This window comes from Ranitomeya imitator, chromosome 9 (assembly GCF_032444005.1).
Source record: "Ranitomeya imitator isolate aRanImi1 chromosome 9, aRanImi1.pri, whole genome shotgun sequence".
Classification (NCBI taxonomy): domain Eukaryota; kingdom Metazoa; phylum Chordata; class Amphibia; order Anura; family Dendrobatidae; genus Ranitomeya; species Ranitomeya imitator.
Window position 1 is genome coordinate 24652047 of NC_091290.1, and position 18205 is coordinate 24670251.

The 18205-nt window shown below is 44.8% G+C and overlaps 1 protein-coding gene across 1 annotated transcript; it reads right to left on the reverse strand.

The window, feature by feature from the left end:
* Positions 1-11950: 11950 nt before the first annotated feature.
* Positions 11951-14479, reverse strand: RASSF10 (Ras association domain family member 10). Its single transcript, XM_069739000.1, has one exon. The coding sequence runs from the start codon at positions 14106-14108 to the stop codon at positions 12768-12770; it is 1341 nt and encodes a 446-aa protein (XP_069595101.1). The 5' UTR covers positions 14109-14479; the 3' UTR covers positions 11951-12767.
* Positions 14480-18205: the final 3726 nt, after the last annotated feature.

Consider the following 18205-nt stretch of genomic DNA (forward strand, 5'->3'; position numbering starts at 1 on the left):
ACTAGCTAAATGCCGCTGTCAAACATTGACAGCGGCATTTATCAAGCGCATGAGGATGGAAATGCATGCACCGGTGACCCCGTCAAGTGATTGGGGGTCATCGGTGCCTTGGCATAACAACCAGAGGTCTTCTGCAGACCTCTATGGTTGTTGATGCCAGATTGCTGTGAGCGCCATCCTGTGTCGGCGCTCAAAGCAATGCTGTAATTCTACTACATAGGAGCGATCTGAGCATCGCTCCTATGTAGCAGAGCCGATCAGGCTATGCCAGCTTCTAGTCTCCCATGGAGGCTATGGAAGCATGGCAAAAGTAAAAAAAAAAAAAAAAAAAGTTTTAAAAAATATGAAAAAATAAAAAATTAAGGTTCAAATCACCCCCTTTTGCCCCATTCAAAATAGAACAATAAAATCAAACATACACATTTGGTATAGCTGTGTTCAGAATCGCCCAATCTGTCAATTAAAAAAAGGAATTATCCTGAAAGCTAAACGGCGTAGCGATGAAAAAAAAATCAAAACGCCAGAATTACGTTTTTTGGTTGCCGCAACATTGCATTAAAATGCAATAACGGGCAATCAAAAGAACGTATCTGAACCAAAATGGTATCATTAAAAACGTCAGCTCGGCACGCAAAAAATAAGCCCACAACCGACCCGAGATGCTGAAAAATGGAGACGCTACGGGTCTCGTAAAATTGCGTAATTTTTTTTTTTATTAAAGTTTGGAATTTTTTTTCACCACTTACATAAAGAGAACCTAGACCTGTTTGGTGTCTATGAACTCGTAGTGACCTGGAGAATAATAATAATAATAGCAGGTCAGTGAACCTAGCAAAAAAGCCAAGCAAAAAAAAACAAGTGTGGGATTGCACTTCTTTTCAGTTTCACGGCACTTGGAATTCTTTTCCCGTTTTCTAGTACACGACATGGTAAAACCAATGGTGTCCTTCAAAAGCGCAACTCGTCCCGCAAAATATAAGCCCTCAAATGATCATATTAATGGAAAAATAAAAAAGTTATGGCTCTGGGAAAGAGGGGAGCAAAAAACGAAATTGCAATACCGAATAAAGCTCTGGGGGTGAAGGGGTTAAAAAAATTGAAAAATTACTGTTACATTTTTAAATCTCATAAAATGCTAACCCAATAAAATAACGTTTTACAGATGGTGCTGATTTATATCAGATATGAGGGAAATGTTATGTATTTTCCATGGTATGCACTGACTTTACCCAGCTCTCCCTGGCTCCCGAATGTCTCTGTATACTGCATTGATTTTCCATGGTATGCACTGACTTTACCCAGCTCTCCCTGGCTCCCGAATGTTTCTGTATACTGCATTGATTTTCCATGGTATGCAGTAACTTTTCCCCAGCTCTCCCTGGTTTCTGAATGTCTCTGTATATTGCACTGGCTTTTCTATGCTTCCCCTGGATCTGAGTGTCTTGGTGCAGCACATATAATCCTTTTAGTATGCTTTCTTACCTATCAGCTTGTTTCCATGACCTGTTTTCATGTATCTCATTGTGTGATCCTGGCATCTCTTTGAGTGGTCAGTCTTACCCCTCCCTCACTTTATGACCTTAGCTTTAAGGTACCGTCACACTAGACGATATCGCTAGCGATCCGTGACGTTGCAGCGTCCTCGCTAGCGGTATCGTCCAGTGTGACAGGCAGCAGCGATCAGGCCCCTGCTGTGCTGTCGCTGGTCGGGGAAGAAAGTCCAGAACTTTGTTTCGTCGCTGGACTCCCCGCAGACATCGCTGAATCGGCGTGTGTGACACCGATTCAGCGATGTCTTCGCTGGTAACCAGGGTAAACATCGGGTAACTAAGCGCAGGGCCGCGCTTAGTAACCCGATGTTTACCCTAGTTACCATCCTAAAAGTAAAAAAACAAACAGTACATACTTACCTTCCGCTGTCTGTCCTCCAGTGCTGTGCTCTGCTCTCCTCCTGCACTGGCTGTGAGCGTCGGTCAGCCGGAAAGCAGAGCGGTGACGTCACCACTCTGCTTTCCGGCCGCTGTGCTCACAGCCAGTACAGGAGGAGTGCAGAGCACAGCGCTGGAGGACAGACAGCGGTAGGTAAGTATGTACTGTTTGTTTTTTTTACTTTTAGGATGGTAACTAGGGTAAACATCGGGTTACTAAGCGCGGCCCTGCGCTTAGTTACCCGATGTTTACCCTGGTTACCGGCATCGTTGGTCGCTGGAGAGCTGTCTGTGTGACAGCTCTCCAGCGACCAAACAGCGACGCTGCAGCGATCCGAATCGTTGTCGGTATCGCTGCAGCGTCGCTAAGTGTGACGGTACCTTAACTCTCTACATCTGGTCTCCCATACCCAGCCACCCCCTCATTCACACCTGATTGCCCTTAACTGGGGATATATTCACATGCAGGAGTCTGCTATAGACTCAGTCTGCTGCAAATCATCTTTTAACTTCCACCTTTTAAATTACATCTTTTTAATTATGATTCTGAATTAGACTGAATTGGACTGGAATTGACTGGAAGGTAACAGAACACCGACCACTACAATGTTTCGGTTTCTTTTCTCTTTCACCCCCATACTACTTTCCTTCTTACAATCTCATGCAATCCCTCCTCCTAGTAAACAATCTCCTGCAATCCCTCCTCCTAGTAAGGAACTAGTAATTTCTTCCTCCATACTCCCCAGCCATCTCACCTTCCCCTCAGAACTGTTCCTCCACATACAATCCTTTTTCTCCAGACACACACGGCCGCATCATGTCCTATCCTGCTCCCACCTTCTAATGATCTGTCTGTTACTCCTCATTGCTGGTGACATGTCCCCAAATCCCGGCCCTCCCCAATTCATCCCCACACTCGTTTCTAACCCCCTGCCACGATCCTCCGCACGTTTTACCAACCACGACAACCTCATACCCATTCATCCAGCCCCCACTCCCCAGCTCCCCCTACTTGGAGCACTATGGAACGCACGCTCCATCTGCAACAAACTGCCATTTATCCATGACCTCTTCATCACCAACAAACTCTCCTTCCTCGGCCTCACCGAAACCTGGCTCACCCCCTCTGACTCGGCCTCTCCAGCTGCGCTCTCCTATGGCGGATTCCACCTCTCTCACACCCCTCGCCCCAGCAACAAACGCGGTGGAGGAGTTGGCTTGCTCCTGTCCGACACCTGCTCCTTCACTCCAATCCCGCTACCACCCTTCACTACTCTTCCCTCGTTTGAGGTGCACTCTGTCCGCATCTATTCCCCCTCCAACCTCCAGCTGGCTGTCATCTACCGCCCCCCAGAACTAGCCATCTCCACCTTTCTCGACCACTTCACCACCTGGCTACTTCATTTCCTCTCTGTTGACATCCCCACTATCATCATGGGTGATTTCAATGTCCCCATTGACACTTTCACCTCAGCTACCTCGAAACTTTTATCACTGACTGCCTCCTTTGGCCTCACTCAATGGTCCTCTAAGGCCACTCACAAAGATGGCCACACGCTGGACCTCATCTTCACCCGCCTCTGCTCCCTTACTAACCTCACTAACACACCCCTCCCCCTGTCTGACCACAACCTACTGACATTCTCGTCCCTCTCCTCTCCTAGTGTGCAACCCCCACTCCACAAACTCACTCACCCTCGCAGAAATCTCAAACATCTCAACTTACAATCACTCTCTGAGTCCCTTCTCCCTCTCACTGACATAGCTTCCCTTCATGACACAGATGCTGCTGCCACTTTTTATAACACCACAATAACAGCAACACTCGATTCGGCCGCCCCACTCATGCATAGTAAAACTCGTACAATTAACAGGCAGCCCTGGCTGACCAGCCTGACCAAAGAATTGAGACGGGCTTCCAGGATTGCTGAGCGGAGATGGAAGCGATCCCACTCTGCCGACCACTTCACTGCATACAAGCAGTCCCTCGCCAGCTTCAAGTCTGCGCTCACTGCTGCAAAACAAACTTACTTCTCATCCCTCATATCCTCCCTGTCCCACAACCCTAAACAGCTTTTCAACACTTTCAATTCTCTACTCCGTCCCCCCGCACCTCCTCCCTCCCCCCTCATTTCTGCTGATGACTTCGCCTCTTTCTTTAAACAGAAGATCGATACGATCAGAGAAAGCTTTGGCCCACAGCGCCCACTGCCCCTCTTAGCTGCTTAACCCTGCTCCTCCAAAACCAGCTTCTCCACCATGACAGAAGATCAGCTCTCCACCCTCCTGTCAAGATCACACCTCACCACCTGCACGCTTGACCCGCACCCATCCCACCTCATCCCTAACCTTTCCACGGTCTTCATCCCAACCCTAACGCACCTCTTCAACCTCTCACTTACAACAGGTGTCTTTCCCTCATCCTTCAAGCATGCCAAGATCACACCCATCCTCAAAAAGCCCTCCCTCGACCCATCCTCTGTGTCTAGCTATCGCCCAATATCTCTTCTCCCTTATGCCTCCAAATTGCTGGAGCAACACGTCCATCTTGAACTGTCCTCCCACTTCTACTCCTGCTCCCTCTTTGATCGGTTACAATCAGGCTTCCGTTCCCATCACTCAACTGAAACTGCCCTAACTAAAGTCACCAATGACCTACTAACTGCCAGGAGCAAGCGACACTACTCTGTCCTCCTTCTCCTGGACTTGTCTTCTGCCTTTGACACTGTAGACCACTCCCTTTTGCTACAAATCCTCTCATCCCTTGGCATCACAGACTTGGCCCTTTCCTGGATCTCGTCATATCTGACAGACCGAACATTCAGTGTCTCCCTCCCCCACACCACCTCCTCACTTCGCCCCTTGTCAGTCGGTGTTCCTCAAGGCTCTGTTCTAGGACCCCTACTCTTCTCCATCTACACTTTCGGCCTGGGACAGCTCATAGAATCCCACGGTATGCAGTACCATCTCTACGCTGACGACACGCAGCTCTACCTCTCCGGAGCTGACCTCTCCTCCTTGCTTACCAAAATCCCGCACTGTCTGTCTGCCATTTCAGCCTTCTTTTCTGCTCGCTTTCTACAACTGAACATGGACAAAACAGAATTCATCATCTTTCCCCCATCTCACTCTACCCCTCCACCAGACCTATCCATCAATGTCAATGGCTGCTCACTATCCCCAGTCCCACACGCCCGGTGCCTCGGGGTGATCCTCGACTCTGCCCTCTCTTTCAAGCCACATATCCAAGCCCTTGCCTCCTCCTGTCGTCTCAAACTCAAAAATATTTCCCGGATCCGTGCTTTCCTTGACCGCAACACTGCAAAAACGCTAGTGCGTGCCCTTATCATCTCCCGCCTCGACTACTGCAACCTCCTACTCTCTGGACTCCCCTCTAGCACTCTGGCACCACTCCAATCCATCCTACACTCTGCTGCCCGACTAATCCACCTGTCCCCCCGCTATTCCCCAGCCTCTCCCCTGTGTCAAGCCCTTCACTGGCTTCCTATCGCCAAGAGACTCCAGTTCAAAACCCTCACACTGACATACAAAGCCATCCACAACCTGTCTCCTCCATACATCTGTGACATGGTCTCCCGGTACCTACCTACACCCGACCTCCGATCCTCCCAAGACCTCCTTCTCTACTCCCCTCTCATCTCTTCTTCCCATAACCGCATCCAAGACTTCTCCCGTGCTTCCCCCATACTCTGGAACTCTCTACCCCAACACATCACTCGCGCCTACCATAGAAACCTTCAAAAAGAACCTGAAGACTCATCTCTTCCGACAAGCCTGCAGTGATCCTCAACCTACTGAACAGCCGCACAGCCAGCTCTTCCCTCTCCTAGTGTATCCTCACCCACCCCCTGCAGACTGTGAGCCCTCGCGGGCAGGGTCCTCCCTCCTTATGTACTCGTGTGCCTTGTTATCTGCTCATGTTTAATGTATTTGTCTATATTTGCCCCGTATTCACATGTAAAGCGCCATGGAATAAATGGCGCTATAAAAATGTATAATAATAATGTATTAATGATTTTGTGTGGTATGACTATCTGGATTAAAGGGATAATCATTCAAAGTTTGAAAATTTGCTATTTTTTTTTTTACATTTGGCAACTTTCTGATTTTTTTTTATAAGTAAACAAAACCTATTAACCTAAATTTACCATTATCATAAATTATATTGGGCCACAAAACAAAAAATCTCAAAATAGCTTGGGATTTGTTGAAGCATTCGAAAGTTATTGCCACATAAAGGGACGCTGGTCAAATTAAAATAAAATTGGCTCAGTCACTAAGGGGTTAAAGCTCGCCATAGACCTACAATAACATGAATTTCCCATGTTCTGCATGGCCAAATGTGAATGTTGTTTTAATAGTGTTGAGGAGATGCATGGCTTCCTGAGGGTACTTGTCTTCGGAGGGAAACAAAAAAAAAGAGGAACATTTCTACTTTCAGCCTTGGCTAGCTGTGCATATTTCAGGCATAATCTCTTTTATTCTTAACCAAACCAAATAAAATTAGTCATACTAAAACTTCATGAATATCTGCATATTCCATATGTGCAGTTCCAGACTGAAAATGGACAAGTTCCTGACAGTGAACACAAGATGTAGGAATCCTTCCCTGAAGGGGCCCTACATCTATGATCTTTAGAGCTGTTTGCTTACATTGTGACCCATTTGGGGATGCCAAATTCTGTGACTGATATCAGCTGCTCCTATTACAACACTGTTGCAGCTTTGTATTCTGTAGTACAAGCATAAAATGTAGCAGACCTGGGAGGAATTAGCCAAGAAGCTGCTCTTGCATTGACAAGCTGAAATGGCATGTTTTTAACCCTTTTCATCATATGGAAAACAACAAAGCTTTTAATTAGTAACTGGACTGAAGCCAACCAAAAAGTCACACTCCATCAATGCACATTGTATGGATACAATACTAATAGCACCTTTCAGCCAGGCCAAATTCTCTGGCCTAATACCTTAAACTTCTGCAAACAATGTGTGTTTGCTAAGATTTTAGACTATGTTGTCCAGTCCTGATTTATTAGCAAAACAAGGCTTGAACAAATACAACAGGAGACAGGTAGCAAGTCTAGGACTGGATAAAGACCATTATTATTATTTTTTGGGGAGGGGCAAGGGGCATTAAAAATAGTATCTAATCTCAGACTGGACACTGAAGTTGGACAGATGTCCGTCATTAAAATGCTTGTCTGACGATTTTAGATTGGCAAAGCATGTCAATTTATGCTTCTGATATCAATGTGACTCTACCTTCGCAATGCAAAAGGTGAAATGAACGGCTTATCCATATCTTTTTTGCAACACATTAGCAGTGGTATCTCTGCTGTGGGAGATCTGGAGCAGATATCTTTATTTGAAACATGCCCAAACAGACCCAATATTTCTAAGAGCTCATTCAGACAGCCATGCCAATTGGTCCAAGCACGGACCACTAATGCACGGACTGGCCGTGGCTCTCCTGACTCAAGCATGATAGCTTTATATATTTCTATGAGGTGTCGCACTCATATTGGTAGAGCAGCGGCCAGGCCATACATTTCGGTCTGAGATTGAATTACCGAAATCCACGGATGTGCAAATAAGCCTTAAAGGGAACCAGTCACCCCCAAAATCGAAGGTGAGCTAAGCCCACCGGCATCAGGGGCTTATCTACAGTATTCTGTAATGCATTCTGTAATGCTGTAGATAAGCCCCCAATGTATCCTGAAAGATGAGAAAAAGAGGTTAGATTATACTCACCTGGGCGGGCGGTCCGGTCCGATGGGCATCGCGATCCGGTCCGGGGCCTCTCATCTTCATAGGATGAAGTCCTTGTCTTGTCAGTACTTTGCTCTGCCCTCAACAAGGCAAATCAGTACACCTGCGCCGAAGCCGCAGCATGAAGACAAGAAGAGAACGTCATCGAAAGAAGATGGGAGGCCCCGGACCGCGGCACCCATCGGACCCCAGCGGGACCTCCCCCGGGTGAGTATAATCTAACCTCTTTTTCTCATCTTTTAGGATACATCGGGGGCTTATCTACAGCATTACAGAATGCTGTAGATAAGCCCCTTATGCCGGTGGCCTTAGCTCACCTTCGATTTTGGGGGTGACAGGTTCCCTTTAACAGCTGAGAGTTGTATCCAGTTGTAGACAATGAATCTGATTCAACAAGACTAGCATGTAGTTTTAATGAACCAGGACCACTGGTGTAAAGGTATAGTTACACTAAACGACTTACCAACGTTTACGACCAGCGATACGACCTGGCCGTGATCGTTGGTAAGTCGTTGTGTGGTCGCTGGGGAGCTGTCACACAGACAGCTCTCTCCAGCGACCAACGATCAGGGGAATGACTTCGGCATCGTTGAAACTGTCTTCAACGATGCCGAAGTCCCCCTGCAGCACCCGGGTAACCAGGGTAAACATCGGGTTGCTAAGTGCAGGGCCGCGCTTAGTAACCCAATATTTACCCTGGTTACCATTGTAAAAGTAAAAAAAAAAACACTACATACTCACATTCTGATGTCTGTCATGTCCCCCGCCGGGGTCCACAGGGTTAAAACGTCACCGCTGTGCTCTGCTTTACGGCCGGCGCTGACACAGTGGACACCGGGGGACGTGACAGACATCAGAATGTGAGTATGTAGTGTTTTGGTTTTTTTTTACTTTTACAATGGTAACCAGGGTAAATATCGGGTTACTAAGCGCGGCCCTGCGCTTAGTAACCCGATATTTACCCTGGTTACAAGTGAACATATCGCTGGATCGGCGTCACACACGCCGATCCAGCGATGACAGCAGTTGATCAGCGACCAAAAAATGGTCCTGATCATTCCCCAACGACCAACGATCTCCCAGCAGGGGCTTGATCGTTGGTCGCTGTCACACATAATGAGATCGTTAGCGGGATCGTTGCTACGTCACCAAAAGCGTGACGTTGCAACGATATCGTTAACAATATCGTTATGTGTGACGGTACCTTAAGATCCACCTAATTTATTAACAGGCGCACATCACTTAGCAAAATTCTGCCAACAGGTTCGCTTGACATTACCTACCGACAGTGTCAAGTTGGTGCTGTTCTATTGATGAAAATGATACCTTGGTTGATTAAATCCGTCTTGTGGTTGTTTAATCAGTATTTGTAGCTTTCAGTTAATAGGATTCTCGTGCTTCGGGCTGGGTTTTATGTGGTGCTCTGCTTATGACAGGGCACTGATCCTTCAGTGACCAGCCTCCTATTTAGCATAAGACATATAAATTGTAGGCTTAGAAAAAAAAATTAAATCCAGGAAAACTGTGATAGATGCTACTGCACAAGAGCCGCCACCGGCACCATTTTGCTGCAGCCAAATTTTTTTTACCCTTCAGCAAAATGGTACCGCTGAAGGAAAATAAAATGTGGCTGCAGAAAAATGGCATCAGCAGCAGATCTTGTGCAGTAGCATCTATCCGCTTGCCGGCGCCATTTAGCTGGAGGGGGAAAAAAATTGATGCTGTAGCGCTTGTGCAGTAGCATTTATTGGTAAGAGATAGAGGCTACTGCGGAGGTGCCAGCGCCGCCATTTTGCTGAATGTAAAAATTTTTTTTATAAGCCTAGAATTGATATGCATTATGTAAAGTAGGAGGCAGGTCACTGAAGGATCAATGACCTGTCATAAGCCAATACAATGAATACCGTATGTAAGCAGAGCACCACAAAGCCCGGCTCACAGGCCGCCACAGAGCAATCTCATTAACTGAAAACTGCACATGCAGATTAAACAACCACAAGACAGATTTCATCAACCAAGGTATCATTTTAATTAAAATAATGGTGCCAACCTGACACTGTCTGTAGTTTACTGAGCACAATACTGCTGACAGGCTTTAATGAATTTGGCACCTCTTATAACTTGCCTGTGCCTTTGCCATAAATGTTTCTCCAGTCAGGGACTAGAGTACATTTCTGAAACAATTTGCACCAAAGTGACGTAAACTTTGATGAATTTGTCTGGTGCGCCTTGCCACGTCCCATCCCGCTCCAGCTCTGTCCATTTTGACAAAGCCGGCCCGGTATTTATGTAAAAATGACACAAGTCACAACATTTTTGGGCAACTTCTAGTTGAGCAAACATTTTGCGACATTTGAAGGTGTGTTAAGAAGAAACGCCTTCATGAATAGAGCTCAATGATCTCTAAGCCAAATAGTTTGGAACTCCAGTGGATTAGTTTTACCTGCACTGATACATTGTAACAAACACAGGACATCTAGAGAAATACCTAATATGGCTGATTTGTATTTGATTAACAGAGATTTATGAGATACAATGCTAAAACTCAGAAAAATTTGGTCTGTACAAGGTTTCAGTTTCTGGATTTTGGCAAGGATATCCTCCACTGACACAAAGAATTGCAATACAAAGTACCGTAAATCAGAAAGTTGCAGAACTTCTCATCAGAGTGAACCTCCCTTTTTTAACAATGAGCGGAACACTGGGCCACTATTACCATGGACGCTCTCATGCTCCAGGAGCTTCTATCTCTGGACTTGAGTTGTAGGTCACACTACAGTGCACTATATGGCAGCTTTCTTATAAAACACTGTTGGCCGGCATGAGATTTAGCCTTTTCAAACAATGTAACAGCACTTAGCGGGTTAAACATGAATAATGTGGAATCATTTCAGAAGAGAGAGGTCAGCACTGTGCTTTCCTGACCTTGCATTCAAGCAGCTAATCTACAGCATGAGCTTCGCACACTCAGAGCCCAGGAATTTTCATTTATTGCATATGGCCAGATCTGCACTAACCGAATGACTCCTTCCTTTACTAAGCCTGTGAAACAAAGTATAGCTGTGAGCAGGAAAAAGTCATCAGGAACAAAAGGCTCACTGCAAAATTGTCCCACTGCCAATGAGCTGGACCACCCAAACTCTTGACCATTATCTTTCTTCAGACACCCAATTCCCTGCATTACCACAAATACAACTCTCTTGGACATCCGCACAAACGTCTGAATTATTTACAGATTACATATTTGGCATAACCTAGCTGGAGGATTCTATTATTTAGCATAACCTGGCTGGAGGATTCTATTCTCTTGCATGGTTAAATAGGTGCAATCAATGCATCGGTAGTGCAAAACAAAACTGCATGCAAGCAACTGTCTGGTTCTGGTCCTGCCTGCCCTGTTATGGGCTATTGCACTGACCTATGACAGGCTTGATCTGGACCACTATCTAGGTCATAAAGATTACTGCTGCAAAAAGTAAAAATTTGGACTCAACACTTAGTACTGGAAAGTAGTAGGTTGCAAGCAGGGGCAGGCAATCATTGGTGCAACCTGTGCAGCTACACAAAGACCCAAGAGGTACGGCTCCTTTCACACTAGCGTCGGATTCGGCCCGTCGCATTGCGTCGGGCCGAGATTCCGACGCTAGCATTTGTTGTGCCGCACAACGGGTGCAGCGGATGCATTTCTCCGGCACATCCGCTGCCCCATTGTGAGGTGCGGGGAGGTGGGGGCGGAGTTCCGGCCACGCATGCGCGGTCAGAAAAAGCGGTCCGTCGGCTGCAAAAAACGTTACATTTAACGTTTTTTGCTCCCAGCGGTCCGCCACAACACGGCGCAACCGTCACAAGACGGTTGCGACGTGTGTCAATATGTCACAATGCGTCGGTAATGTAACTATGGGGCAAAAACGCATCCTGCAAACAACTTTGCAGGATGCGTTTTTTCCCCTAAACGACGCATTGCGACGTATTAAAAAAAACGCCAGTTTGAAAGTACCCTAAGGAGGCCACAATCAATTTCTGTCATAGACAGAGTATTGGACTGCAAAGGACTCCTATACTTTTGAGGCACAGAGGCTCTTTTCTGTGTCCACCACTGTTTGCAAGTACAATATAATGTCATATTTTGCATTACCTATTTCAAGGAGGTGTTGTAGTTGGCAAAAGAAAAACACATTTAAGTTTTATGAGCATTTCACTACTTTAACTTTGCAAAACAAAATACACAAAACTTTTGATTTTTAAATAAGTCATATATTACAGTAGCGGCCAGGACCACTTTGTCAATTACAATACAGGTAAAAATATTCCATTTACTCTCAGATACATGGAGTCCATTGTCGCAGAGTAACTACAATATAACATTCAGGGCATGGTAATAAACATTGACTCCAGCATTATATTCTCATGTTCGAAGCCGAGATCTTTACCTTGCTGGAACAAACAGAGCTTGTAACTTGGAGACTAACAGGACATGTAACTAAAGGAATAATGAGGATGTATTATTTACCTTGGCTGAAGTGCGGGGCTGCTAAAGAGTTTACAAACCTCAAAAAAATCAGCTCAGGGCAGACTGACCATTGAAGTGTAAGGGCCTACAGTCACCATGTATAAATGTATAATATAGAAGTGACAATGCTACTCAACTATATATAAAGGGCCCATTATCTTGTATGCCTGGAAACCCATATACCCTTATGGTCCCTAATGCTACAGCATTAAGATTAATAGCACATGAACATAATTAAAATTTTGCATATATTAAAAAAAAATGCAAAGAAAACGAAGGGGTTTTCTTCTGGGCTTGTCAGAGTCAGCCTTGTATTTTGTAAAGCTTGTGCAACAAAGATACCATGGGACCTTTTCAATAAATCTAGCACAATCCAACAGTAGAGTCCCAGGGGTCGGTAGGATGTGTTGGCCTCTAATGTGCAAATAGAAAAGTGATAAATATTGGAAAGTTTAGAGATAAAGATCTTTTGATAAAGGGGAGACCTTGTGACATCAGGTCCTACTGAGAACCCTGAGTGTGGTATTTGGTAATGTCAGCTATACCAAGGACTCACAGACTGGTGTGGAGTCAGAGTCCTGACTGTGCATGGAGCTTAATCCTGTGTCTGAATCCTCATCATTCCCCTCAGAAGTAGGACATTGGCCCAAGTCTTTTTCAATCCAAACTCCCGAGCCCTCACTACATGTCCTCTCTACAACCTGTGAGCAACTAGGCCTGAGCTCCTCACATGTATCCTGTGTCTCCGACACGTCTAAGGCACCAAGGTTGTCCAAAAGACTTTGTAATTCTTTCTCCTTTTCATTCCATACTTCTTGGGAATAATCCAAATCCGCCTTGATAGCCTCCAGGTCCGTGTTCAACCTCAGTCCTATGTAGAGACTGGCACTGAGCTCAGTTTTAACCCTCTCCTGCTGAAGGAGCAATTCATTTTCACATTCCCCCTCATCTGCAATTGTTGTAGTAGGTTCTTGATCTTTTGAGGACAGCTCATCCTGACGCCTATCCATCCATCTTTTATTTAGTTCCTCTTGGATCTGGATGGTAATTTCCTCAATCAAAGCCTCCTGTTGGGTTATTTGATCTTGCAGCATTAAGATTCCCTCACATTTCCGAGCATAGTTCTCAAAGTCTACAAAAAGTTCTTCTTCGGGACATTTGTCTTCTGTCTTGATGTCACAACAACCCTTATCGGGAACAACACCAACCAAATATGTGTCTTGGACATAATTAACACCATGTCTTTTCATCCTGTCAAAATGAATTTTAGCCTCATACCGCTCTATGTCCCTGTCCAGATCCTTAACCCTCTGCACCTGCTGTCGGATGGTGTGATCCTGGGACAGAACTAGGTGGACCAGAGTTTCCATCTTCTCCACTGCAGTGGACTCTTTGGACAAAGTTTCTTGCCTCCTTTTGTTCATCTTGGCCAACTTTCGGAAAGCTTTCCTTACCACCCTGCGTTGTCTCTCTTGGTTGAGGTCCATGGTGGCTTTGGTGGCTCCTTTAAAGGGACACGGGCTTTCCCTACTGAGAACCACTTTAGCTTCAGCACTCCTGGGTCCAATATTGGGCAGAAAAGCCTCATTCTTGACCAGCACAAACCTCACGTTCTCCTGCTCCTCACCCCAAGCTGTCCAAAGTCTCAGTATCTTGGTTTTGTTTGGAAGGATCCTCTCAAACCCCCTCCATTTTTCCACAATGCAGTAAGAATGAGCTGGTGCCAACATCATGGACCCCTCAACAGATTGCTTCTGGTTGTGATCGTCCAACAGGACCTTGACCACATCTGAACAAGTTGTGCGTCTGGTGAGTCCCGAGACAAGTTTCTCCTCTTCACATAACCAGACAGAAATCTTCCACTCCTCCTCGCTTTCCATCTCTTTCCCAGGTCGGATCACAATCTGCGCTTGGAGACTATGGGGACACAACTGTAATCCATAGAGTTTAGTGCAGTTGCACAGTGAAGTCCGGCGGAGAGCTCCACTATCCAGTTTGGGTAGTCCTGTTAAAGATCGCTGCTTCTGCCAAAAGTGTGCAAAGTGCCCCTGATCTCAGGCTTGGGGCGCCCACAGGAGTGCAGGACTAGAAGCGAGGTCTTTCTCCTTGCTGGGATAACTTGTCTGTGCGCAATCAGAACCTGCGGAGCCGTCTCAAGGGCAGCAGCCAGCACCTCCAGGACCAAGCCAGCGCCTCCAGGACCAAGCCAGCCTCCCTCTGCGCCAGCAGCACAGCTCAGTCTAAGGCTTTTCCTCCAGACACACGAAACTATCCCCGCCCTGCACTGGGATCAGCCAGCTCCAATCCACAGACTGCAAGTCCCTGCCTCACACAGCTACTGGGAAGAGTTCCTAGAGTCACAGGCAGGTGAGAGGAACTTCACACTTGTGCATGAGAAGTCCCTTTATTGTGAACGAAACAATGAAAAGCAGTAAATGTAATGGAATTACTCGAATGTGAAAAACTAAAGCCCCTGATATTACATCCATCATTCATTCATTTCAATCTGATGCTTGAACTATGTAGCACTAGTATAATACTTACAGACTAGTCTAGATTGCTTTTATTTCTTTGCACAAAATGATTTTGGAAGAAATTTTTTTCATCATTTTTTTTTCTTTGATATGATCATTTGATGAACAGATGGAATAGATGAAAAGGAACTGGTTGTAGGGGATAAATGTCTCCCTTTTTTTTTACCTTTTTGAGGCTATTCATATTTAAAACAGTCCAGTCAGCTTTTCTGATATCTCTATTTTAGTCAATACTTATACTTGTATAACCTATTTTTTTTTTCTTAGAGCTAATTGACATTTTTGACGTATGTGAAAAAGGGACCGACTTTCACCAGTGATTTTTATCAGTGTCAACAGATTCAGCAGAGTTTGGTCATAATTTAGTTTTTTTTTCACTGATGAGAAAAAAAAAGCGTATTCACCTTCTCCTATGGCCATGTTAACATGTTTAGTTTTTTATATTAGTGTTTGTAAGTCAAAATTAGGAGTGGACAATTAGGCTATGTGCACACAATGTGGATTTGCTGCGAATCCGCAGCGGATTTTTCCGCGCAGAAACGCTGCAGATCCGCACTGTGATGTACAGTACAATGTAAATCAATGGGATAAAAAAAATAGCTGTGCAGATGGTGTGGAAAAATCAGTGCGGAATTGCTGCGGATTTCAAAGAAGTGCATGTCACTTCTTTTGTGCGGATCTGCAGCGTTTGTGCACCCCTCCATGTTAAAAATCCGCATTGGCAAAAACCGCAGAAAATCCGCATCAATTCCGCATAAAAACCATGGCAAATCCGCAGCTGCGGATTCTGCCAGAAGATGCGGATTTTGTGCAGAAAATTCTGCTCCTCTTTTCCTACGTGTGCACATAGCCTTATAGGAAAACTATAATAGAAACACGTCACTAGCACACGGATGGCATTTGAGTGCAGTCAGATTTTTATTTACTGACCCACAGACTTGGGTTACGTTCAGGGTATGTGCCCACGTTGCGGATTCTCTACGGATCTGCAGCATTTTTTGAGGTGCAGAAACGCTGCAGATCCGCAATTGATTTACAGTACAATGTAAATCAATTAGAAAAAAAAATGCTGTGCACACTTTGCGGAAAATTCGCTGCGGAAATGCTGCGGCTTAAAAGAAGTAGCATGTCACTTCTTCTTTTTTGTGAATCTGCAGCGTTTTTGTACCCATTCCATTATAGAAAACAGCAGGGGTAAAAAACGCAGCAAGTCCGCAAGAAAACTGCAGCAAAAGCGTACAAAAAATGCTGCGGAAATGCACGAAAAAGCGACAAATCCGCAGATGCGTTTTCTGCCAGGAGAGGCAGAATCCGCACCAGAAATTCCTAAGCCTAATCCGCAACGTGTGCACATAGCCTCACACGTTGCATTATTACTGCATTTTTTTTCCCGAGGCAGTAAAGAAGCTGCTTACGGAAAGCAGGTTTTGCTGAATTTTTGCGTTTTTGTTGTCTTTTGTGCATGTTGATAAAGTTTACACCATGTTCCAAATTATTATGCAAATTATATTTTTCTCGGATTTTCCTGAATGGTCGGTGCAAATGACAGTCAGTCTAATAAAAGTCATCACCCGTTAGATTATACATCGACTTTTATTGAAGAAACCTCCCAATGATAACAGTATAATCTCCAAAATAAATAAAAACTCAAAATGCACTGTTCCAAATTATTAGGCACAGTAGAATTTCTAAACATTTGATCTGTTTTAAAGAACTGAAAATGCTCATTTGTGGAATTTGCAGCATTAGGCTGCCGTCACACTATCAGTATTTGGTCAGTATTTTACATCAGTATTTGTAAGCCAAAACCAGGAGTGGGTGATAAATACAGAAGTGGTGCTTATGTTTCTATTATACTTTTCCTCTATTTGTTCCACTCCTGGTTTTGGCTTACAAATACTGATGTAAAATACTGAACAAATACTGCTAGTGTGACGGCAGCCTTAGGAGGTCACATTCACTGAACAAAAAAAGCTATTTAACTCCAAAACCGCAATATTGAATTGAAGTTCATTCTATGTCCTCCGTAGTACACGCCTGCGTAAGGCAAGATTGCCTTGCGCAGGCGTGTACTACGGAGGACATAGAATGAACTTCAATCCAATATTGCGGCCAGCATGCAGCCAGTGGGTAAGGAAAGGGTGAATCAAACACCCGAAAACTCCGCCCATATGATCGAAAACCGGTCCCGCCAAATTCAGGTGACAGTTTCCCTTTAAATGACCACCTATCGGCTACACAGAAGGCGCTCATTTAAATTAGACAGGCTGACAATACTTCCAATGTGCACAAAACAATCGGTAATAGATCATTCTGCGTGAATAGATTGTTATTGCTCTCGACAGCACATGCCCTGTTTATACAAGATGGTGTGCTGCCAAGAGTGATGATACATGCATCTGCATAGATGCTGTATATACAAAACAAAGAGATTTTATTTCTAAAGAAAACCTGTCATCATGATTTAACCTGTTAAAGTAAATGTATGGCCATAATGGCCCTCTTATACTGATTTAATGATACGAGTCTGTAGCCTGTTTTTTTTTTTAATTCACCTTAGAAATTTTGATGCAATAGCCTCTTGGTGCATCGGGATGGGACTGTGGGTAGGGTCTTTGGCTCTCCTCATTTGTATGCGCCTCCATTTTTAAATTTAGCTCTAGCGCCGCCCGTGCACATTCACGTTACAGCATTCTCCAGCAAAACGATGCTGGAGTCAGCGCATGCTCACATTATCCTCCTGCGCTCTCCAGCAAAATGGCATCAAAAGCCCAGATCGAGACGTCGGTCCGTTATTGAGCAGAAATCCCAATCTGCGCATGCGCAGCCGCCAGCGCCATTTTGCTGGAGACCGCTGGGACATGAATGTGCACGGGCAACACTAGCGTTAAATTTAAAAAAGGAGGCTCATAAAAATGCGGAGGAGCTACGGCAGAGCCGACCGAAGACCCTACCCACAGTCCCGCCCCGATGCATGAAGAAGCCATTGCACCAAAACTTCTAAGCTGAATTATTAAAGAACGAGGCTAAGGATTTTTTAATTCCAGGTATCCATTAAATCAGTATATCAGGGCCATTATGGCTATACGTGTTTTTTCTTTTCCAGGTTAAATCATGATGACAGGTTCTCTTTAAGGTAATTTGAACATTTGCTTAAATTATGTTTTTGGTATGTTGAAAGAGTAAATAACATGTTGTCAAAAGTGTATGTACATGCTTGTATAAATCAAATATTTTCTTTCTTTATAATTTTATTTCACCAGCGCAGCAGGGTTTGCTATTAAAACCTTATGTTTTCTTGTTTTAGACTCCCAGATGGAGCTACTCTTCAGACCTGTGTGACATCCTGCCTCTACTGCCAGGTAAAACCGATATATCTTGTTATTAAATTGTCAATATCTAGTTATTGAATCAGCAGCATAGTGATTATCTGCATAACTGAA

Bases quoted from the DNA above. Each gene is read 5' to 3' on its own strand.
- RASSF10 (XM_069739000.1), bottom strand. From the start codon at position 14,108: ATGGAAAGCGAGGAGGAGTGGAAGATTTCTGTCTGGTTATGTGAAGAG.